Here is a 26,315-nt window from a genome sequence, read left to right on the forward strand (position 1 = left end):
CACATGTTCTTAAGTTTTTTTGATTCACATTAGCTTGAATGTATAGATTACATGACACAAAATTTCCAGTTGTGACATCATCCCCCTGTTAGAGGGAATTTCGTCCCGAAATTCTGTTTGAAAGCTAGATTTGAGAATGCTAGAATAGGTGAGGGTACTTTTGCTTCATTTGATCTTCGCGTTCCCACGTGAATTCTGGCCCACGCTTTGCGTTCCACCGTACCGTCACGATCAGGATGCGACTCTGCTTAGTACGCTTCACCTCCCTGTCCATGATTTCGATTGGTTCTTCGACGAACAGGAGATTCTCATTGATTTCGATTTCGTCAAGAGGAATGACAAGGGTTTCATCTGATAGGCACTTTTTCAGATTAGAGACATGAAACACGGGGTGTACACCGTTTAGTTCCGAGGGTAGTTGTAGTCTGTATGCTATTGGGCCTATTCGGGCGACGATTTCGAAAGGTCCAATGTATCGCGGGTTCAGCTTTCCCCGTTTTCCGAAACGTATAACCCCTTTCCAGGGTGAGACTTTCAACAATACTCGATCACCGACCTGGAATTCTAAGGGCTTTTGCCGTTTATCGGCATAGCTCTTTTGTCGGTCACGCGATGCCTGTAATCGAGCTCTGATCTGAACGATCTTTTCTGTGGTTTCGCGAATGATCTCCGGTCTTGTTAGTGCCCTGTCCGACGTATACGTTCTTGCTAGCTGGGTGTCACCTACTTCAGCCCAACATAACGGTGACCTACATTTACGCCCGTACAGTGCTTCGAAAGGGGCTACCTTGATGCTCAAATGGTAACTATTGTTATATGAGAATTCGATCAACGGTAGGTGGGTATCCCAAGACTTTCCAAAGTCTATCACACAAGCACGAAGCATGTCTTCAAGCGTTTGAATGGTTCGTTCACTTTGACCGTCCGTTTGTGGGTGATACGCGGTGCTCATATCAAGATGAGTTCCCATTGCCTTGTGGAGTGACTGCCAAAAGCGCGATGTGAACCTACTGTCCCTATCCGAGATGATAGATTTTGGCACTCCATGGAGTCTTACGATTTCTCGTAGGTACAAACGCGTCAGTCTCTCCATCTTGTAGGATTCTTTGATTGGCAGGAAATGGGCAGATTTCGTCAGTCGGTCGATTATTACCCATATGGTGTCCAATCCGTCCGACGTCTTGGGCAGCTTGGTCACGAAGTCCATAGAAATCCCCTCCCATTTCCACTCAGGGATTGCTGGTTGCTGTAACAATCCGGAAGGTTTCTGGTACTCCACTTTCACTTTGGCGCACGTAAGGCACTTACCAACATAAGTCGCGATTTCCGCCTTCATGTTAGGCCACCAATAGTGTTGTTTAATGTCCAAATACATCTTGTCCGAACCGGGATGAATGGAGTATCGTGTCTTGTGGGCTTCCTTCATAACGGTCTCCCTAAATCCTCCGATTTTTGGGACCCAAATACGGTTCATAAAGTAGTATACCCCATTCTCCTTGACTTCTAGGTTCTTCTCCATCCCGCGTAATGCCTCGCTAGTTCTATTTTCCGCTTTCATAGCCTCTGCCTGGACTGATGCAATTTGAGTGGCCAGATGAGACTGAATGGTTATCGAGTGCGTTTCGTACGGCGATTAGAGTACTCCTTCCGACTTAATGCATCGGCTACCACGTTGGCCTTGCCTGGATGGTACTTGATCTCGCATTCGTAGTCGTTTAGCAATTTCACCCATCTTCGTTGTCTCATGTTCAGCTCCTTCTGATTCAAGATGTGCTGGAGGCTCTTGTGGTCCGTGAAGATGGTGCACTTTGTACCATACAGGTAGTGCCTCCAAATTTTTAGGGCAAAGACCACGGCTCCCAGTTCTAGGTCATGGGTCGTGTAATTTACTTCGTGCGTCTTTAGTTGGCGGGACGCATATGCTATCACTCTTCCACGTTGCATGAGAACGCAACCTAAGCCCTGATTTGACGCGTCACAGTAAACTACAAAATCTTCCGTTCCTTCGGGTAGAGATAGTACAGGTGCGCTACAAAGAGCTTGCTTCAAGGTTCGAAACGCAACCTCTTGTCGGTCCGTCCATTTGAATGGCACGCCCTTTTGCGTAAGCAAGGTAAGCGGCTTGGCGATCTTAGAGAAGTTTTGGATGAAGCTCCTATAGTAGCCTGCTAGGCCTAAGAACTGACGAATTTCGGTGGGCGTAGTCGGAGTTGCCCATCCTTCCACAGCTTTGACCTTAGAGGGATCCACATGAATTCCGTCTTGGCTAACTACGTGGCCTAGGAAATTCACACTCCGGAGCCAGAACTCGCACTTGGAGAGTTTGGCGTACAGCTTTTCCGTTCGCAGAGTTTCTAGGATCTGTCGGAGATGTTGGCCATGCTCCTCTTTGTTTCGAGAATAGACGAGGATGTCATCGATAAACACAATGACGAAGTTGTCCAGGAACGGTCGACAGATTCGATTCATTAGGTCCATAAATGCGGCGGGTGCATTTGTTAGACCGAAGGGCATTACGACGAACTCATAATGTCCGTAGCGGGTTCGGAAAGCGGTTTTAGGAATATCATTTTAGAAAAATAACTAGCTCCTTGGAGCTGGTCGAATAGATCATCGATTCGTGGGAGTGGGTAGCGGTTTTTAACAGTGAGTTTATTCAGCTCTCTGTAATCGATGCACATTCTGAAAGATCCGTCCTTCTTTTAGACAAAGAGCACCGGAGCTCCCCATGGCGAGTAGCTAGGTCGGATAAATCCCTTGTCCAGAAACTCACTGAGTTGGTTGGACAATTCCTGCATTTCAGCAGGAGCCAATCGATATGGTGATTTAGCAAGAGGAGTTGCTCCTGGAACGAGGTCGATTCGGAACTCAACCTGTCTCTCTGGGGGTACTCCTGGAAGATCTTCGGGAAACACGTCCGGAAATTCACATGCTACTGGAATGTCTTGGATGTTAGTTTCTTCTTTGGTCTTGTCCACTATGTGAGCCAAGAACGCCAAATTGTTCTTTCGCAAGTGTTTTTGTGCTTTGATGCACGAGATGAGACGAAGATTTGTACTGGGTTTGTCTCCGTAAATTACTAGGGTTTCGTGATTTGGGAGACGAAGGAGAATGGCCTTCTCATGGCACATAATCTCAGCATGGTGGGGGCTTAACCAATCCATGCCGATAATCACATCGAAACTCCTAATTGATACTGGCATCAGATCTATTCGTAAGACGTGTTGGTTGAGGGTTAGGGTACATCTGATGTAGATCTCCCTAGTGGATTCGGTTTTCCCATTGGCCATTTCCACCGTATAGGTTTCATTTAGCTTCTGGGGTTGTTGTTTTAATAAATGTTTAAACTTCTTGCTTACGAAACTTCGCTCCGCTCCGGTATCAAATAAGATGCATGCATAAGTGTGGTTTAGGAGAAACGTACCGGTCACAACTGCGGGGTCCTGAACTGCATCACTCTGACCCATAGTCAGCATTCTTCCTGCTCCTCTGTTTCCTGAGTTGTTGTTGTTAGGGCAATCCCGACGGAAGTGTCCCGTCCTTCCGCACCCGAAACAGGTGCGGCTAGGCCCTGTATTGTTGCTGCCGGCATTGGTGTTGTTGTTATTGCGGTGGTTGTTGTTGTTCTGGTTGTTTCCCTGACTCTGGTTCTGAGAAGGGTAAGTCCTGCAGAACCTTGCAGTGTGTCCCCTTCGGTTGCAACTGGTGCAATGGAACTCCCTACATTCTCCTTGGTGATGGAAACCGCACTTGTTGCATTTGGGAAGATTACCGGAATAGGGTCTTGAAGCATTTGAAGCAGCTGAGGCTGGAGCATGTGGTGTGGCTGGAACCGGCGCAGTGACAGCGTTAACTGCCACTGTTTGCTGCTTTTTAGAGGTCTCGGGGCCCTGACGCCCCTTTCTCTTGTTGTTCCGCCCTTTCTTGCCATCATCCTCCTTTTTCTTCTCAGTCTCCATTGGCTTCTCGCCCTTTTTGTGGTTATGATCATATAGCCTCTTTGCCAATCTCTTTGCACTGTCAAACGTTTCAGGGTTCGCAGCTATCACATTCCCTTGAATGGGGGATGTCAGTCCCCAGATGAATCGTTCAATCTTCTTTCCTTCTGATGTAATCATACCCGGGCACAACAGAGATAGTTCGCTAAATCTTGTTATGTAGGCATCGATGTTCCCATTCTGCACAGTGAGATTCCATAGTTCCTGTTCCATCTTTTGTATTTCGCCTCGGGGGCAGTACTCCGCCATTAACATTTCTTTCATTTCTGCCCAGGGAATAGAGTTGGCGACAGGGAGCGTCATAGCTTCCACATGTCCGTTCCACCAAGTGAGTGCTTGGTCCACGAAAGTGCAGGCCGCGAACTTCACTTTCATCTGCTCGGGGCAATCGCATATCTTGAATACCGACTCTACCTTCTCGATCCATCGCTTCAGAGTGATCACTCCTCCAGTGCCGTTGAAAGTTCGTGGTTTGGCGTTTGTGAAGTCCTGGTAGGTACATGTTTTGGTAGGTCCTTGATTCATCCCGTTGTTCGAACTTCCTGCCCCTTGCCCGTTGCCTCCTCCATTATTCCCCTGATGGAGTTGTGCCATAGCTGCGGTGACCGCAGCAGACACGGCTGCCTGGAATGCAGTGGAGTCAACTTCGGGTGGAGTTGGTCCTGGGTTTCCGCGAGTAGGTCGGAGAGGCATCTTTCTATCACGAAACGGAAAGATGTTGAGTGTACGTGGTTTTTATGAGGTTGTGATCCTACTAACTAGGTGTATGGTACGAACCAAAACATTACTACCATCGGGCATACTATCATAACGTCTCAACACATAACAACTGGTAATATCATAGCAAAACACACAAAAGTTCATTAATATTATCCGCATTTAATACAAGAAAATTTGCTCGTAGGAGCATACATATGTGACACTAATCCGACAGCATAACGGCTCCATGAGTAGTGTAGTCACTTAAACATAGAGCCAGAGTACATAACATAGTTCCTAATGATCTACTATGATAAGTCTATCCCTAACCGCGATGAGCTGCGTCAGGAGGTGGTGCTGAAGATGTGGACGCTCCCTGAAGACGAGCCACTAGGCGTTCTGCGTCCTGAAGTCGAGACTCCCACCTCACCTGCCTCATGTGAAACTCCCGGAGGACGTCACGCGTCTCCTGTTCCGCACGCTCGACCCTAGTCCACAACTGGCGTACTTGATCAGCGGTGCCCTGAGCAAGGTCGCCGGTGTCCCGTAATCGTCTCACCATGACCGGTAGGGCTCAGTCGGCCGGTCCTCCGTCCCTCAGGTAGAAGAACTCACGTGACATGCTAAACGGGGGTCGCTGTCCCTGATGTCTGCTCCATCTCCAGAGATCAATGCCCCAAGGAGGGGTAGGTCCAGTGGGGCCCACATGGTAAGCAGGCACCCTGATCGGGTAAGGGGGGTCGATGACCTCGGACTCTGCGTCCGAATCACCCCCTTCGCTGTCATCGAGCTCCTCTCCGAAATGTTCTTCGTCTTCTTCGGGTTCGGCAGGCTCGCCCTCGACTTCTGCCTCCGGTTCCCCGTCAGATTCCTCTTCGGGGTCCTCCTCAGGTTCCTCTTCAGGCTCTTCCTCAGGCTCCTCCTCCTCTAGCCACCCGTTGTTTCCCTGATTAGGGAAGTAGGGTCTCCAGGGTGATGAAAACCAGCCATGCTGTCTGCGCGAGTACGTAAATATGCTAACATTATTCCTAGGGTACTATGACTATTATACAGGCTAAGCGAACATTCTCTTTTTGGGTGATAAAGGGTATAGTTTTAGGTTCCCTAGCTATCCCGATCTCATCAAGACGTGTGTTAGTTTTACCTTGGAGAGAATGTAGTTGATCAGGCTACATTCACTCCTTGGTATCACTAAGAACAGTCCCGAATTAACCGAGATACCAGTGTTATTGTGTTTGATTCAGCGTTAGGTCCTTATCCCTAATGCAAGCAAGTGTGTTTTATTTACTTGTTTTGTTCAGAGTTATGTTAGTCCCTCTTTTTGGTTTATAGTTGCATATCAATGTGTGGCTCGACATGCTAGTTCACTATAAACAAAGCTCTGATACCAACCTGTCACACCCCCGAACAAGACGGCGGAAACGTCCGGGGGCTGTCGTGACTCAATTGAATACCATAACATTGAATATATGAAACATAACAACATTCGTCACCATGCATTAATATCGTACAACCAGTAGAATTTACATGAAGTATATTGTTTAAAAATTACATTCCCAAAAATAAATTGTTCGATTCGTACATCAATACACTGCAAGCCATCACTGAATATGATTTCCTTTGGGTCACTGGTTCCCTGAGAATACAAGTATTTTGAAAAACGTCAACATATGAAATGTTGGTGAGTTCATAAGTAGTGTTTTAAATTCCAATGTTTTGTATTGTTTGAAAACCACCAGAAAATCCGATATTTTCTGAAAAGAAAAAAAAAACTTTTGAAAACGTTTGTGAAGATCCATAGGTATGCTTGTTTGTTTCTATACTTGTAAAAAAATTGTTCATTGAAGTTGTATGCATTTCAAATCTGTATGTATTGAAAACCCAAGGAAAACCCGATGTTTTCCTAATTCCTTGAATTACATGAAGTTACATTGAAACCATTGCATAGCGTATAGTGTCAGTCCCAGGCGACGTTGGATTATTTTGAGCATGATTAGTTGCTACAAACACGCATTACACAAACGACCAGTTTATAGCTATACTAACGATCCCGTAGGCGTCGTCCGTACTAATCACGTTATCCAACCGCCCTGACTATGTGTAGTCCCACATCCGAAGAGAAAGAGGACACGAAGACCTCTATGACTCTATTAACCGGTTGGGGATAAAATGTGTACGAGGGGTCCCCGACCCGCCTCGCAAAAATGTAGACTTTACTAGCAATACCAAAGGACCCTTGGGGACCAGTAGTATACAAGCCATTGAAAGTCCCTCTACGTTGTGCCAAGTCGGTGAAACCCAACACTTCGTAGAAAAAATGTCTTCGGGCCTTAAGATCAGGTCATTGGGCTAGCTAGGCCCAACAAACAAGATTTTACACTTTTGGGGCCCAAAGATGGTGCGTAGACGTCTGCGCACACTCGCATGTAAATTGAGTTCCCAAACGTTATTTGTATGAATCGTAGTGTCGTCGTGTTAGTAGTTTCGGATTTTCATTGGTTCGAGACCGAACCAATTCGTTTCACAACGATTTTGGTATTGTAGTGTATTGTATTTCGTCGATAGTCGCGGTACCATGGTTTGATCAATTACATGTATTGAAATAGCCTTGGAAGTTTTCTGTTTCAGCCCCTCATTGTTCGTAAAATTTACTTTTTCAACCCTTTAGTTAAATATTTTCCGGTTTGGTCCTTAAATCAATTTTCTTGACATTTTAACACCAAAAATTATTGAAATTGATATTTTTCAGCATATTTATCAATGAAAACAGTTTAAGTCCCTGAAAATGCATTTTTCTCGGTTATAACCCTTCTTTTTCGCAACTTTGACAATTTTGGCCCAAATTGTAAGATTTTTTCAATTTTGGTCCTTTTTAAATTTAAAAGCATTTTAAACCTTTGAAAAGGACTTGGAACAATTATAGTCCACTGTTTTACAGAAAAATACAGTTTTGACCCTCCAAAACAGGAAATCTCGCATAATGGGCCTCATTGGGCCGAAAATGTCATTTTTAGCCCATTAAGCTTGAAATTTATGTTTTTAATCCTCTAAATGAGTAAATTTCCAGAAATTGTTTTATTGAAACTGTTTTGGCACACCTCATCCATCAGAATTCGTGGTATGTCAATTTGGGCCCTTAATTTTGTATTTTTCACATTTTAGGCCCAAAATTTGTGTTTTTAACCCAAAGAAAATTGTTACTAAACCACTTAACCATTTTTCTTGAAACACTTTGTATTTAGAAATATATTTGAAGCTAAAATCATTTAACACAAGATATATCTCGGTTTTGAGGGGTTTTATGGCTAGATCCAACATTATAACACACAAATGCATACATATAAGCATGGAAATCATACAAGGCATACAAAACACATATAGATCTACACTTTCACTTGTATTCCCCCCCCCCCCCCCCCCCACAAAACTCATAAAAACAGAAAATAGGGGGTATGAAGCTCACCTTGGGTGTGGTTTCGTTTTTTGGAAGAAAAGATGGAGGAAAACTTGATGATTTTTGGCCTTAGCACCTTTCCTTGGTAGATCTCGAGTTTGAGATGGTTCTAGGATGCAAGATCACGATTTTTGCATAGATTAGGAAAGGATTTTGATAACAAAAAGAATCTAAACCATAGATCCAAGCATAATCTTACCTTCGATGATGATTAACTTGCAAGATCCTCTTGAAAGCCCCTAATTTTCGAGATTTTTGGAGAGGGGAGAAAGGAGTGTTCTTAAGTGATCTAGAGAGAGTTTGAGAGATTTTTTTTTGTGGTGTGTGTGTGCTTGTGGCCGAGAGTGAGAGAGAGGAAGAAGTGAGGTGATCTTTGAAGTGATACTTGCATGGAAGAATGGGATATCTTGCATGGAAATCCTATGGACAATAATGATGTGGCACAACAAGTCAACTCTTCCATCTTCTTGGGCTTGTGCAATTGGGCCGAGAATTTGGAAAGAAAAGGAAAAAAAAATTGGGCCTTTGCCCCTTAGCCCAATATTAGTGTTAATCTTGAGTATGTTTTAAGCCTAAAAGAATGTGGTAGGATTTTCATATTTTTATTGGACTAGTTTAGGTTATTCATGTATCAAGGCTTTTAATTCATTTCATTCTAGGCCCAATATGACCCAAAATGTTGAAATAAATAAATGTGGGTCCAATTAGAGCCCAATTAGGGTTCTAAGCCCATGATAGTCTAATTGGAAGCTTATTAGTCCACTTGGGTCCAATAAGGGAGTCCTAGTCCAAAATGGACTTAAACAAGGACTTCTAGGGTCTCCAATTGTTTGATGACTATTTGTAGTACTTGTATGATGTATTTGATTGAAGTTTTTGAAGTCATAATCATAGGTGTTACACATGTTCTTAAGTTTTTTTGATTCACATTAGCTTGAATGTATAGATTACATGACACAAAATTTCCAGTTGTGACATCAGTAATTTCAGGTATTCATTTTGCTTTTGATGAAGGGATGCTGCGGCGCCAGTTTAATCTCGTATTTTGACATCATATTGTAATTGGTTTTGAACATGTAACTTTTGACAAATGTAAACTTTCAATTATATATATGATGGTTGTATTGCTTTCTTTACTATGTATTCATTTGTTACGTTACCACATGAAGTCATCCGCCCCCGAACGTTTCCGCCGTTCAGGTTTGGGGGTGTGACAGATTGGTATCAGAGCAATGTTTATAGTGAACTAAGTATATCGAACCACATAAGATATACAAAATATAAATGATTAAGGGACTAATACTCTCTGACAAAACAAATTTTCTTTTTACGCTTAAGCAACAACGCGTCCAACTTAAATTGATAGTTCATTTAAGTACAATTACATGCATACCACAAATTATTTTCATGTTATCCAACTATACAAGTATTTAGACAAGTTGACACTACGATTGAGACTCGATATATGTAATCAGATTTTGGACAAATATAGCGTGAGCAACTATATTTGCCCGAGATTGGACCAACATATATCGAGGAATGATCGTAGTAAGCAACAAGTCAAAACTTACCAAACCGTTACTAGAATCAAACACAAGAATTTAAATACTATAGGAGTATTTGCTATCTAAACTAGTTTAACTTACATGTTTTGCATGTTTCAACCTTATTCCATTCTTATAACCCTATTTCTCGTACAGTCAAATGGCTGGATTTCACCACCCTGGCGACCCCTACTTTCCCAACCAAGGCAACGGAGGGTGGATCGAAGATGATCCCGAAGAGGACGAGGAACCCATAGAAGTGGGTGATGACTCTGGTACCGACTCAGAGCCGGAAGTTATCGATCCACCACCCATTCAACCTCCTGTCTTCGTAAGGAACTTTCAAGGACCGACTCCCGTCTGGGGAAGTCACCTCCACCATTGGAGCCAACAGCAAAACCTACGCCCTCCCTACGGCATGTGCTGGGACTTCTATGATGTCCGCGGCGGAGGTTCAGCCGATCGAGCACTCCCGGTAATGGTGGGTAAGTTAGCCAATCAGTCCTATCAGTCTGGAGTTCAAGCTAGTCGACTCCGGGATGTCAACGTGGAAGTGCAGGTTCACACTTCTGACATCCGTAGGCTGGACAAGATACAAGACAATGCTCAACTCCAAACCGAAGCATTTCAAGCGCAAATGATTGCAGCCCTCGCTGAACTGAGGGAACAACAAGCCGCTTTTGATAGGTGACTAATGGAGTCGAAGCAATCAGATGCGGAGTCAAGCTCCAAGCGCAACCTACGTCGCAAGTGGTGCTTGTCAAAGACTCAAATTTTGTTATAGCTTAGGACATCGGCTAAAAGTATTTAAATTTCTCGAACTTTGTAATCGGAGACCCTTATAGGGGTCAAATTTTCATGATCGTTGTAACAACTTTTATATTAATATAAGTGACACTATTATTACTATGTTAAGTATTTCGTTCAAACCTTGAAAGGTCTTTGAGAAACCAAATACTTGTTTCATACCCTTAATCTTACAAATAACTTTAATTCTTCTAGACTCATACTATCATCTGTTGTTGAACTATAGCGATTTAGTTCATGAGACACATACATTTTCTATTCTATGAAATTCTTATCCTTGTATTTTCAACCTATAGTTGAAGGATGCCTCCGCGTAGGAATCCAAGGCGAAACAACGGTGGGGAAGCACCTATACCACCACCACCTCCACCACCTCAATTTGATGTTGTTATGTTCCAAGCAGCAGTCACCGCAACGGTGGCAGCTGCCATGTCACAGATCAATAACTCGAGTACTAATGGCTCGGGATCTGGCACACACCCATCCAACCATGGCGAGAGTCATGGACCACCTCGAGAATGCACCTATAAGGACTTCACTAATGCCAAGCCCCGGATGTTTTATGGAACTGGTGGTGTGATGGCCCTGAGGCAGTGGATTGAAAGGACGGAGGCAGTCTTTGAAATCTGCTCCTGTCCCGAGCACAGCAAAGTCAAATTTGCAACTTTCACCCTTATTGATAAAGCTTTAACTTGGTGGAATGGCCACGTTAAAGTACTTACCCTAATCGTGGCAAACTCGATAAGCTGGGAGAGCCTGAAAGCCATGATGATGAGAGAATACTGCCCACGGGGAGAGATTCAAAAGCTCGAACACGAACTATGGACTCTTGGAATGGTTGGTACTGACATCGCTACATATACCAACAGATTCTGCGAGCTGGCAATCCTTTGTCCAGATATGATTGCTCTCGAGAGCAAGAAAATAGAAAGGTACATCTGGGGACTGACGCCCCAAATTCGATCAAACGTGTTAGCTTCCAAACCTGACACCTTTGAAAGTGCTAAGGAACTGGCACAATCTCTGATTGACTACGGAGGTCATCAGAACACAACCACTTCTGCACCAGAACCACAGAAAGGAAACAACAACAACAACTACTACTACAACAATAACAACAACAAAAACAACAATAGCAGGAAGAGAGTGTGGAATAAAGGGAAGGGTGGGTCTTCCCAAGAATCCGCAAAGAAACAACTGGGTTCAGTGAATGCTGCCACTGTACCTACTACAGCTCCTACAAATACCTACCCAACAAAGCATTATGTAGGTAACCTCCCAAAGTGCACCAAATGCAATTACCACCACCATGGACCTTGTCGGGAAATGCAGTGTGCCAACTGCAACAGAAAGGGTCACACAGCCCGTTTCTGCAAAGACCCCGCAAAGCCGATCACTCAAGTTCCCGATGCGGGTGTAGGACAGACTTGCTACGGTTGTGGCGAGGTGGGCCACTACAAGAGGAACTGCCCTAAGGCAGCAGGCACCGGCGGTGTGGGACGAGTTTTAGCTATAGGCCACGACGAAGCAGTAGCTAACCCAACTATAGTTGCTGGTACGTTCCTTCTCGATAATTCATATGCATGCATATTATTCGATAGTGGAGCGGAGAGAACCTTCGTGAGTCAAAACTTTATTCATTTACTTAAACCTAAACCTAGCAAGTTAGAAAAATCATTCACTGTAGAGATGGCCAATGGAAAAACCGAAAACACTAACTGCATATACATGGGTTGTACGTTAACTTTAGACGGCCATTCTTTCCCAATCAATCTCATGCCGGTCCAAATTAAAAGTTTCGACGTTATAGTCGGCATGGATTGGTTGAGTCTTCTTCGCGCCGACATCATGTGCTTTGAAAAAGCAGTTCGTCTTAATCTCCCGAACAACGAAACATTAGTTATCTACGGCGACAAATCTAGTACAAACCTTCGCATCATTTCGTGCATCCAAGCTCGCAAGTGCTTGCGGAAGGATTGTCGAGCATTCCTAGCGCACATCGTTGATACAAGTCAAGAACTGAAGGACATCAAGAACATCTTGGTAGTACGCGACTTTCCCAATATCTTTCCAGAAGAACTACCAGGATTACCACCGCAATGCCAAGTCGAGTTCAGAATCGACATAGTTCCAGGAGCTACCCCAGTGGCGAAGTCGCCTTATCGTCTCGCACCAGCAGAGATGCAGGAACTTTCCAGTCAACTTAATGAACTCCTTCAAAAAGGATTCATAAGACCAAGTTTCTCACCTTGGGGAGCACCGGTCTTGTTTGTAAAGAAGAAAGACGGATCGTTCCGTATGTGCATCGACTACAGAGAACTGAACAAACTTACTGTCAAGAACCGTTATCCTCTACCCCGTATTGACGACCTAGTCGATCAACTTCAAGGAGCGAACTACTTCTCAAAGATAGATCTACGATCCGGATATCACCAATTACGAGTTCTTGAGGGGCATATTCCAAAGACAGCTTTCCGAACTCGTTATGGACACTACGAATTTGTAGTGATGCCGTTCGGATTAACCAATGCACCAGCAGTATTTATGGACCTAATGAATAGGGTATGTCGTCCTTACTTGGATCAGTTCGTCATCGTCTTTATCGATGATATACTTGTCTACTCCCGAAGTGAGGAAGAGCATAGTCAACTCCTACGAAAAGTCCTAGAAACACTGGGAATGGAGAAACTCTATGCGAAGTTCTCTAAATGCGAATTTTGGATTCGAAGAGTCGAATTTTTAGGCCACGTTGTTAGCGAGAAAGGTATACACGTGGACACCTCCAAAATAAAGGCCATTGAGAACTGGTCGGTACCAAAGACACCTACAGAAATTCGTCAATTTCTAGGTCTAGCTGGCTACTATCACAGATTCATAAAGAACTTCTCTAGCATTGCGAAACCTTTTACTACATTAACCCAGAAAGACGTGGCCTTTGACTAGGAAGCGAAACAAGAGAAGGCATTCCAAATACTAAAGCAGGCCTTGTGCACCGCACCGATACTATCCCTCCCCGAAGGGATAGAAGACTTCATAGTGTATTGCGATGCGTCAAATCAAGGACTTGGGTGGTTCTTATGTAGAGAGGGAAGGTTATCGCTTATGCCTCCCGACAGCTTAAGACACCCAAAGTGAACTATACGACACACGATCTCGAGTTAGGAGCAGTGGTATTTGCTCTGAAGATCTGGAGACACTACTTATACGGAACAAAGAGTACTATTTTCACCGATCACAAGAGCCTTCAACACATTTTCGATCAGAAGGAACTCAACATGCGACAACAATGATGGGTTGAGTTACTAAATGACTACGAATGCGAAATTCGTTATCATCCTGGCAAGGCCAACGTAGTAGCTGACGCCCTCAGTTGAAAGGAATACACTGGTCGGAGGGTCAAATCTCTGACCATGACTATCCATTCCCACTTATCCACACAAATTAAGGAGGCACAAATGGAAGCTTTGCAACCTGAAAATGTGGCGGGTGAATCCCTACGAGGAATGGAAAAGAATGTAAAAGTCAAGGTTGGCGGAGCCTACTATCTCATGGACCGAATCTGGACCCCGAAACATGGTGGTTTCAGAAACGTAGTCATGACCGAAGCTCACAACTCAAGGTATTCCATTCACCTGGGTTCAGATAAAATGTATCTGGATCTTAAGAAACTGTACTGGTGGCCTAACATGAAAGTAGAAATTGCTACCTTCGTAAGTAAATGTCTTACTTGCGCTAAGGTTAAGGTCGAGTATCAGAAACCGTCTGGATTACTACAACAACCATAGATACCAAAATGGAAATGGGAGCGCATTACTATGGACTTCATAACCAAGTTACCCAAGATGACAAGTGGACTCGATACCATATGGGTCATTGTCGACAGATTGACCAAATCCGCGCATTTCCTACCCATCAAGGAGACAGACAAAATGGAAAAGATTACAAGAACTTACTTAAGGGAAGTAGTGCGATTGCATGGTGTTCCGATATCCATTATCTCCGATAGAGATAGTAGATTCACTTCAAGATTCTGGCAATCACTACAAGGTTCCCTGGGGACTAGGCTAGACATGAGTACAACCTACCACCCACAAACAGATGGAAAAAGTGAGAGAACAATACAAACTTTAGAAGATATGCTGAGAGCTTGTGTGATTGACTTTGGAAAGGCATGGGATATCCATTTACCCCTTGTCAAATTTTCATACAACAATAGTTATCATACAAGCATAAAGGCTGCTCCGTTTGAAGCCCTCTATGGTCGAAAGTGCAGATCCCCTCTGTGTTGGACTGAAATTGGCGATACCCAGTTAGCTAGAGGAAGAGTTCCTGAGAGCACTCTCACCAGTCCAGAAATCATACGAGAAACGACAGAGAAGATCGTTCAGATTCGTGAACGATTGAAAGCCTCTAGAGACCGACAGAAAAGCTACGCTGACCAAAGGAGGAAACCGTTGGAATTCCAGGTAGGAGACCACGTCTTATTAAAGGTCTCACCGTCGAAGGGTTTAATACGCTTTGGAAAGCGTGGGAAACTAAATCCAAGATACATAGGGCCTTTCGAGATTGTTGCCAGAATCGGCCCTGTGGCTTACAAGCTTAACCTACCGCGCGAACTTAGTAACATCCATCCCACCTTCCACGTCTCAAACTTGAAAAAGTGTCTGTCTGACGAGACTCTTGTTATTCCACTCGATGAGATCGAGATCAACGAGAGCCTCAACTTTGTGGAAGAACCAGTAGAAATCATGGACCGAGAGGTCAAACAAACAAAACAAAGTCGCATAGCCATCGTGAAGGTTCGCTGGAACGCCAAGCGGGGACCTGAATTCACATGGGAATGCGAAGATCAGATGAAACAAAAGTACCCTCATCTCTTTCATGTTCACTAGTATCTTTACTACTTTAAATTTCGAGACGAAATTCTCTCTAACGGGGGGATGATGTGACAACCCGATATTTCAACTCTTTGTAATGACCTAAAAGGTCAAGTATTGTAACCACTTTTGAGTTAATAAAATTAACTTTCATAATAAAATGTCCAAATAATTCTATTTAAATTCCTTCTATGTTTAAATGTCTTTAAACCATTATCGTACGTAAAAAGAACGCCCAAATCCGACTTCGTATATTGAAGTTATGATTTTTCCAAGTTCAGCTTAGCAACAGACAGCTAAAAACTCGAATCGGAGATCGAGCGACTTTTGGCCGGAATGACCTAAACGAGAATCGAAGGTCTCGACAATGGTATTTCAGCGGTAAAACGTCTGGCAAAAACCGACGTCAGATAAAGAAGTTATGAATTTTTGAAGAAATTCCTTAAACACGAGGAGTTATAAAATAAATAATAAAAATAATTTCAGAATTTGCCAACAGAGTCTAAACGAAAGTTGTAGAGCGTAGTCTCACCTACGCGTGGATATAAAGACCATCGAAAACGGAGTTCGTATGAAAAAGATATGAATTTTTGAAGTTTATTAAATAAATTATATAATTATTTAATTCAAAAATCAAGCCTTACCCGAAGTGGAGTCAGCGTCCTCATCCGAGGTACGCGCTGCGTACTCCTGTACGCCCTGCGTACCTGAGGGCCTTGGCCTCTGATCGTCCACGTCGCCCTATGCAAGGCTACCGACCCATCCGACCCGCCCGTCCGACCGACCCGTCCAACCCGCCGTCCCATCCGACCCGCCAGACTGATCCGTCCCATCCGAAGTCGAGGCAGTCGAGGCTTCGGTCATGCATGACGTACGCGTACGCGCTGCGTACAAGCGTATGCCCTGCGTACGAGGCTTCTTAGACCCCCCTATAAATAGCATGCGAAGGCTTCCGAGAAAAAATGCTCATTTCTCTCATTTCTCTCACTATATTGCCTCGTTTTCCGTGCCCGTTCAAACCCGAAGCTCTGGTCTTTTTGCTCAAGTCCCGAGGGTCGATTTTACTCCCGAGATTCCCGAGAATTCCGAGAAAAATATGTTTCCCGAGACGAAACTCTGCCCGGTTTTCCATCTCGCTATCTTCAAACTTTCAAGTGAGTTCATACCCCTTAATTTACCTTTTAAATGTTCTATAAATTCTTTTATATGCTTTCAAGGGGGGGATTACAAGTAAAACACACGAGTATTATCGTGTGTTACATAAAGAACTCTTTTATATGCTTTCATCTTTCCAAATCACATGCGATTTACAAACTTTATAAGGAACTTTCATATATATAACATATGTTAAAATAGCATTCTATCTTTTGAAATATAAATTGTTGTAATGCATGTATAAACTAAACTTTTCTTAGATTATATGTATACTTGTCTATCTTAGACTCTACACCAAAAATCTATGCTTTCATAACAAATGATTCCTTTTCTAGGTATTTCTAAACAAACGAGACACACTTTTAGAAAACTATAATAGGTATAGTCTTACGAACAAATTTCTAATTCTTATGTACTAGAAACATGAATTTCAAGAAGTCACTTTCGTATATAAGAACAAACGTAAGATTTTAACAAGTAGATCTGTTTTTATACCACGGTTTTGTGAGACACTAACTTCATGTACGTTCGAGTACACATTTCAAGTCCTGTATTATATACCAGAATCCCTTGGAGGGGGAGCATGGTGTTTGTGTATAGATCTATACGGGCTTGACAACCCGTGCCCTGACTGTTAGCGGCAGTCCACCGTTTGGGGTGACAAACGTCATAACATTCCAACGCCTGAAGAACGTTGTGTATAGGCATTCCGAGTGAATAGTATGGTTATAAAACTCACATGGGGTATTAAAAATGCATTGATTTACATGGTTTTCAAACACATTGGTTATTTTACACTTACATACATTTTTAGAAACAAACATTGGTCTTGAGTGAAGGCTACTTTTATACTAGTAGAAAATATAGGATTTTCTAAACACAAACAAAAAAAGACAAAACATTTCATTTCATACAAACATTGTCACTTAAATACTTATGAAACTCACCAGTTTAAATGCTGATCTACTCTTTCAAAATTTCTTGTATGTCCCAGGAAATCAGTAATTTCAGGTATTCATTTTGCTTTTGATGAAGGGATGTTGCGGCGCCAGTTTAATCTCGTATTTTGACATCATATTGTAATTGGTTTTGAACATGTAACTTTTGACAAATGTAAACTTTCAATTATATATATGATGGTTGTATTGCTTTCTTTACTATGTATTCATTTGTTATGTTACCACATGAAGTCATCCGCCCCCGAACGTTTCCGCCGTTCAGGTTTGGGGGTGTGACACAATAGACTAGATATGGCAATAAGTAGTCCACAGCACCTTATGACTTTCGTCACCCTTGAACCATTTCGGTTCGACTGTAGCTAGCAACCAGGTGTGGGGTAGTCAGCCCCGTATAGATCTATACACTCAAGTCACGCTCCCTATCTAAGAGATTTTGGTTACGGTTGCGGTCCTCCACTCGCGTATCTCTGTGGAGTGTTCGCTGAGGACGTGTCTCCAATTATATAGTACTAACAAATTTACTAGTAATAATACGATAATCCTCCACTCGCGTATCTCTGTGGAGTGTTACCGAGGACAAAACAGTGTACAAACCGTTTTGAGTACAAGTAATCCCTTGTACTTTGCTTGTATTCCCCCCTAAAAACAGTGAAAAACAGTGAAAAAGAGTAGGGGTATGAACTCACCAGACGAAAAAACGCGACGTTTCGGATGCTAAACGTTGGTTCGGGGCTCGTAAACACGCGAGGTTCCTATGTAATATGAAATAATATCCAAATGTATCTAATTAGACTTTAAACCACTAATTAGATATGATAATACACTCCAATGAACTAAACAACTTCGAAACAAGTGTTTGGAGCGACCCGGGTGACATCTACGGACGTGTACTAAGATGTGGGACTTGGGAATTGAGTTTTCTCTTCAGGAGTAAACTCCTTATGGAGTTTTCGTCCTTGAACAACACACACACATGAGTTCACGGCCGTGAACTCATGTTTGAGGGTTTTATGATGCTAAATGGCTTGAATACTCATGGGAAATGATGGAATGGATTTTTCTAAGGCCTTGGAATGGATTGTACTTGCATGAATATCATTTATGGGAGTTCACGGCAGTAAACATGGTGTTTATGGCCGTAAACTCCCCCCAAGCTCAAACCTTAATTTATTTTGTGAGGCTAGGACAATCACATGTGATTCCAACTATTTTTCCAAGCCTTGGTATGAGTTTTGGGCATCATTTGACACATAAAGAGGAGTTTACGGCCATGGAACTTTTCCTTGGGGTGTCATGGCCGTAAACTCTCATTTGGAGTGTGTTTGACATGTTTAACGTCCCCAAACAATTTTTAGATGATTCTAGGATTTATTCCATGGCTATTGGTGGAGTTATATGCCTTTTAAACACATGGAAATGAGTTTACTCTCCATGTTTGAGGGGTTTACGGCCCAAGCATATTCCTTGGCTATAAACTCTTATTTGCTCCTCAAAATTCATGTTTAGGGTGTTCTAAGTCCGGATTTGTAAGCCTTAAGGTCGCATCTAAGTCCCAATGTTGGTTTGGAGGGGTTAAATTGCTCAAAAACCCATTTATTAGGTGTTTACGGCCCAAGCATGCTCCTTGGCCGTAAACACATGTTTTAGGTCCGAAATTAAAGTTTAAACACGAATTTGAAGGCCTAAGAGGTTAAACAACAAGATAGGGATGTTACCACAAAGATTTGGAGCCTTAATTCAATGTTTTGGACCTTAATTCTTTGGTTGAGGAGAGAGGTTAGAGAGAGAGAGAGAGTAGTGAGAGAGAGCCAAAAGCTTCAAATGGAAGCTTAGGTCCCTTTAAATAGTGTTCGGGATTTGGACACGGTGGAATTCTATCCAATGCCGGCGTTCGACGGGGCTTTTGGTCGCACCCGATCAAGTTGCCGTAATCCGATATGGTTGATTCTAGAAATGTTCCGATTACTAATATGGGGTGTTAGAATAAGTTTTAAAAGTATTAGGACACCCGTTTAGTCATAATATCAATTACAAATTCATGACTTAATTAAATGACGAAATCGGAAACGAAATTGGAAACGACGATTGGATTATCGAAATGAGTTACGAAAAGGGTTACAAGCAACGATACGAATTTTCGGGTTGTTACATTATCCCCCCCGTTAGAGGGAATTTCGTCTTGAAATTCAAAATTAAGATACAAATCAAGATACAAATCATGGATCTGGAAAGAGATGCAGATACTTCTGTTTCATCGAGTCTTCACGCTCCCAAGTGAATTCCGGTCCCCGCTTGGCATTCCAACGAACCTTCACTATCGGGATGCGGCTTTGCTTCGTACGTTTGACTTCTCGATCCAAGATTTCGATCGGTTCCTCCATGAAGTTGAGGTTTTTATTGATCTCGATCCCGTCTAAAGGAATCACTAGGGTTTCATAGGATAAGCACTTCTTGAGATTTGAAACATGGAAGATGGGATGAATGTTACTGAGCTCATGGGGTAAACGAAGTTTATAGGCTACCGGACCGATCTGGCGAGGATCTCGAAGGGTCCAATGTACCTTGGGTTAAGTTTCCCACGCTTTCCGAAGCGTACCGTGCCATTCCAGGGCGAGACTTTCAACAGGACACGGTCTCCAACCTGGATGTAACGCCCAAAATTTCAAAACAATTAAAACTTTTCAAAAACCACTCATTTTAATAACGTTGTTACAAAAAGGTTTTCAATACATTATTTAACAGAGTATTTCCCCAGGTTCATATCATAAAACACCAACGCGAGGAACGGTACGATCACGCCTTTGCCTTGTCACAGACTCCTGAAAACCTGAAAACATAAAACCACAACTGTAAGCCCGAAAGCTTAGTGAGATACCCCCAATATACCAACCACATATACGCCCTTCCAGGCCATGACCTTCCGGTCCATACATATTGCCTTCCGGCCCATAACATATTGCCTTCCGGCCCATAGCATAAAACGCATACATAACATAACAAATCATAGAACGACCCTGCATATCGGGTCACACCCCAGATCTAGCAATCATACGCATAACACATAATCATATAACAGTTCACAGTTAGCAATTGATCAACAGATCACATAACGTAGCATTACTCTAATCAAATTCTGGACTAACCCGTCACTAGCATAACATAATCATAAGAAACAGTCAATATACTAATTACACACATACGCCTTTCCAGGCCATGACCTTCCGGTCCACATAGTAATGCCTTCCAGCCCATAACATGTATTGCCTTCCGGCCCATAACATATAACAACTGACAACTACCCAGATTTCCATCCGATAAAAGGGTTGGCATTGGTGCCATAAACCCTAGCGATATAGTAAGGATAACTCACCTCGAAACTGCCGACTGAACAGATAGCTCAAGCTGCTCCGATCACTGATACGATCTCCACCTCTGGACAGCCACCAATGCACTGAACTCAAACAGTAAACAACAATTACCAAAATACCCCTGGAACCACGGGTCAATCCTTGGTCAAAGACAAGGTCAAAATCAACCCCTGAATGACCCTACTCGCCGAGTCAACCCTAAGACTCGCCGAGTCCCCATACTCAGAACTTCACTCAACCCGCGACCTAACTCGCCGAGTCACCCCAAGACTCGCCGAGTTCAACCACTCTGAGTCCACTCGCCCTTAACTCACCGATTCCTTCAGATTCCCTTTCTACACGTCGAGTATCCCCTTTTTACTCGACGAGTTTCTGCTGGTAGAATCGCGGGGCCACCCCAACTCAACTCGCCGAGTCTGAAGAACAACTCGACGAGTCCCAGTTATTCTTCAAGCTACTCGCCGAGTCTGTTCCTCGGACTCGGCGAGTCCATGCCATGCAACCACTCAAACTGCTTCCTAAGGTCAGAACTGCTCCGACCATTCATAGGTCTGGCCTTCCTAATCTGATTCATCACATAAGGTCCTCATTTCGGTGCTCATAATACACCCCAAGACTTATAATTTACATATTGACCTAAGGCATAAGGATTCCAATCCAAAACCTTCACCAATTCCCGAAATGCACAGGCATGGGACATTCTGGACCTCCAAAGGTCCCAATACAGGGTTACAATCGTTTGGGTAACTAGGGTAACCTTCAATCTAGTCACAAAAGGGTTCCATAAACCCTAATTCCATAAACACATCAACATAGCAGAGTATACTCGAATTCTTACCTGAATAATGTGCTCTCTGTGTCCCCAATCCTCAGAACGTGACTCCCTTGCTGTTCCTTTAGCCAAGCCCTTCTCTTCCTTGCACAACCACTCCTTCAAAATCACCAATGGCCTTTAACCTTGCTCCAGATGCACACAATCGATTTAGGGTTCCTCTCAGAAGGCTAAAATGAACACTGACGGCCAATAAGTCCCTTCTATACGTCCCAAACCTGAACGGTTAGGGTTTTCGCTAAACAGCGCCGACTTACCGAGTCCATATCCGGACTCGTCGAGTCCAGTCGCGAACACGCGACCAGGTCTGCGATCCTACTCGGCGAGTCTGAGCTCCAACTCGCCGAGTCCCCTCTTAAAACACCCAAAATCATAATTATATCAATATTTGAAATTCCGGGCTGTTACAACTCTCCCCCACTAGAACTAGACTTCGCCCTCGAAGTCTCACTCTAAAAATAGCCCCGGATGCTGCTCCCACATCTCATGTTCCAGTTCACAGGTCATTTCCGATCCCCTCCGGTGCTGCCACCGAACTAACACCAGAGGTATCTCCTTATACCTCAGAACCTCGATCTTCCGATTTCTGACGACCACTGGTCTCTCGGCATAATTCAGCCTCGCATCCACCTGAACGTCTTCTAATGGGACCACTGCCGACTCATCGGCTATATACTTTCTCAATTGCGACACATGAAAAATATCGTGGATCTGTCTCAATTCCGCTGTCAACTCCAAACGGTAGGCCACCCGGCCTACTTTCGCAACCACACGAAAAGGCCCAATATACCGGGACCCCAACTTGCCCCTCTTCCCGAATTGAATCACTCCTTTCCAAGGAGAGGCCTTCAGGAGTACGAAGTCGCCGATCTGAAACTCAAGCTCGGACCCGCGTCTGTCTGCATAACTTTCCTGTCGGCTCCGGGCGGTCAATAACCTTTGTCTAATCTGCTGAATCTGCTCTATCGACTGAAACACGATCTCAGTACTGCCCATCACTCTCTGTACCCGAGAGTTACCGAAGATGCAACTCTGCTCTAAACCTCGACGATCACTCAACCCAATAAGGGTTAGGAAACCATGAATCACCGGATCCCCGATCCAGAGCCCACTTTGTCCATTCCGGACCGACTGAGAGACCCATTCTCACTCTCAGAGCAACTCCCACAAGTTCTCCTCTTGCCATCACATACACATTGTAACACCAAGATTTCCAAAAATAAAATTTTCATTTAAATAATCACTTTAATATTAAAAACACTTGTTTAAAATCCTATTCACATTCAAATTACAAAACGTAGTTTCATTTCCGTTATAAAAGAAGACCAGGATCCTCCAAAACACAACTCTTTCTTCGGTGTGTACAATCGAACCGTTGCCATCCCGCGTTACTGTGAGAACCTGAAACAACGTAACATAAACAACGTAAGCACGAAGCTTAGTGAGTTCCCCAACATACCTTACGCACATACGCCATCCGGCCCGGACCGTTCGGTCCACATAACATTGCCTTCCGGCCCGGATCTTTCGATCCACATAATATCGCCTTCCGGCCCGGACCTCTCGGTCCACATAACATATCGCCTTCCGGCCCACATATCACACATAGCACATATAACATATAACATACCACATATAGCATACATATCACATAGCATAACCGACCTTCCGGTCACACAGTCAAACCCTTCCGGGTAAAGTATAGTGAGAAGACTCACCTCGCGGACACTGGAAGATAGCGACTCCTGAAACCTCTTACACTTGATCCTCCGAGCTACAAGCTCCCTGTCTCATCATACATCTCTTTTTAATACTTCTATCTTCCACGTTAACTGCCCCTAAGAAATCACACCAGTCAACTCTGGTCAACAGTCCAATGTCAGCTCGACTGGACTCGGCGAGTTCCCTGGCGACTCGGCGAGTCTGGTCGTCCTTTAGTCCTCTGAGATTCCCCTTCTACTCGTCGAGTATCCTCTTTGACTCGACGAGTCACTCCTGGAAGAATCGCGGGGCCACCCCGACTCCACTCGCCGAGTCTGAAGAACAACTCGGCGAGTCCCAGTGAATCTTCAAGCTACTCGCCGAGTCTGATCATCCGACTCGGCGAGTCCACGCCATGCAGTCGATCCAACTGCTTCCTGAGGTACGTTTTTCCCGAGATACACACTCATGGGGACTTCTGGACCTCTAATCATCCTATTACTAGGGTAGAAACCTTTGTATAACAACATAATAATCCATCAAATCTCCAAATGGGTTTCATAAACCCTAAATTCGTGTACACATCAAAATAACAGGAATGATCCGAAACCTTACCTGAAAACATACTCTCTGTGTCCCCAAACCTCAGAACTCGACCCCCATGCTCTTCCTTTGGCCAAAATCCTTCCTCTTCTTGCACCACAATTCCTTCAAAGTCAATAATGGCCTTCAAGTTTTGCTCCAAATGCCACAGTCGTCTAGGGTTCTCCACAATCGGCCAAAAGACGTGAAATGACGACATACAACCCTTAAATACGACCCAATACGAAACGGCTAGGGTTTCTGCTGAACAACGTCGACTCGCCGAGTCCATACCTGGACTCGTCGAGTCCAGTCGCGAACCCACGATCAAATCTGCGACCCTACTCGGCGAGTCTGGCTCCAACTCGCCGAGTCCCTCCTTTAAAACACCCTAAAATGCAATTTAACAATACTTGAGATTTTGGGCTGTTACAATTCTCCCCCACTAGAATTAGACTTCGCCCTCGAAGTCTCGCTCTGAAAATAATTCTGGATGCTGCTCCCGCATCACACGTTTCGGCTTCCCTAGACACTTTCGATCTCTTCCGAGGTTGCCACTGAATCAATACTAGAGGTATCTCCTTGTTCCTCAGAATCTTGATCTTCCGATCTCCGACGGCCACTGGCCTCTCGACGTAACACAGGCTCGCATCCACCTAATTGTTCTCTAGGAGAACCACTGCTGACTCATCTGCTATACACCTCTTCAAGCCCATGCACTCTCTCCACTCCACCAAATCACTACCTCAACTAAACAAAATCACTAACCCGGGGCCAGACCTTCCAATGTAATCACACTGCAACATATCAAATCCGAAATCTCAAACTGATCCAACAATACCATCAGAGTCCCCAGCATGACTGGACCGACTCTCATAACACACACTAGCCACTCGAGGCTATATCCCTGTGGGTCCGTACACCCAAACTCTGTGAACCCTCAGGTTCTAACTCTGGGAACCTTCCGATTCCAACTCTAGAAACATGCACAACATAAATCTCGTGGGATTAATGCAGTATAACCCATCACGTACATCAAGCATACAAATACTCTGATCGCATAATCCCGATTACCTACTCAACTTGATCCCGGTCTGCTCCCAGGCCTCTACAATCAAATGCCCTAGGTCTGTATCCCGCCCCGCATACCCGACACTCGCTCTTGTCAGCCTATACTCTGAGCTGACAGAACACTGCTGAATCCCAACAGCTAAGCACCCTCACATACTCATCGATCTCCCGGAGAATTCTCCAATTCTCCCCCACTTAAAGCACTGACTAACAGCCACCGATCGCCATTAACGACCTTCTAGAATAACCCCGCACAAAGAGAACGCTTACACCCTGACTGCTTCCCACAAGCATAAGCAACCCTCAGCAAAACACATCTTCCCCCTGATCAATCCGCTCAAAAGAGTCCGGTCTTTCAATTATCCACTCCACTACTACAGATGCTACCCGACATTCAACTCAGTGCCGCGTCTCCACTATCAATCCTCACGAATGATAACCAACGGAATTCCCAAACAATAACCCATAACCAAACCCACAACCTGTAAAAGGATGAATATCGCATCGAAATCCACACGAGATACCAGCACAAACAATACGCCACAATCAACGCGAGATAATCAAGACATCAAGAAGGCATCATACCCGCAGCTGCCTCCGGCACTGTTCCGTCTCCCTCTGCCGCAAGCTGATAAGCACGACTTTGAGCCCTTGGGGCTCCGCTCCATCCTGTCCTCCTCCTGAACTCCTCAAGGTGGCCGGTGCTAGAGCCTACACCGGTCCTGCAAAAAGCCGTGGACAGTTGACCCTCAAATGTCCAACCTGCCGACAATGATAATAAATCCTCAAATCCCGAATCGGCACTTGCGGCATGCACCACCAGACCAGCAAACTCCGGTGTGACCCCTCCCACACTTTCCACAAGTGTGGCCGCTTCGATCCCCCACTCTAACATCAACGGTCCTGGACCGTTTCGGCGCCGGCTGCGACTGCATCGGGGCCTGCCTCAGCTCACGCAACTGCAACTCAACCTCTAACTCACGCCACATGGCGGCCTCCTGCAACTCCAATAAGGTCTCGCACCTCTGCGCAGACACGAACTGTCCGATATTCCCCTTGAGCATACTCAGATATCGGGACATCTGAGCCTGCTCCGAAGCGAACTCAGGGCAAAACATTGCCCTCTCAATAAACATCCTGGTGATCTCAGTCACCGACTCCGAATCCTGCTTCAGCCCAAGGAACTCACGAGCCAATCTCTCCCTCTCATCTCGCGGAACATAGCGAGTACTGAACGTCTCTCTGAACCGATCCTCTGAAATCGCAGC

General features: G+C 44.3%; 1 protein-coding gene across 1 annotated transcript in view; it reads right to left on the reverse strand.

Annotated features, from left to right (window-relative positions):
- Positions 1-427: 427 nt before the first annotated feature.
- The window catches only part of LOC128127694 (uncharacterized), a gene marked incomplete at its 3' end in the record, with an annotated part of 140,790 nt that continues 114,902 nt past the window's right edge, over positions 428-26,315 (reverse strand). Inside the window, exons 4-5 of the mRNA XM_052766366.1 lie at positions 1,651-2,331; positions 428-1,462 (exon numbers count right to left, since the gene is read on the reverse strand). Of these exons, the coding sequence (XP_052622326.1) occupies positions 428-1,462; positions 1,651-2,331 (1,716 nt within the window). The remainder of the gene's footprint in view (positions 1,463-1,650; positions 2,332-26,315) is intronic.

Source organism: Lactuca sativa, chromosome 8 (assembly GCF_002870075.4).
Source record: "Lactuca sativa cultivar Salinas chromosome 8, Lsat_Salinas_v11, whole genome shotgun sequence".
Lineage (NCBI taxonomy): Eukaryota > Viridiplantae > Streptophyta > Magnoliopsida > Asterales > Asteraceae > Lactuca > Lactuca sativa.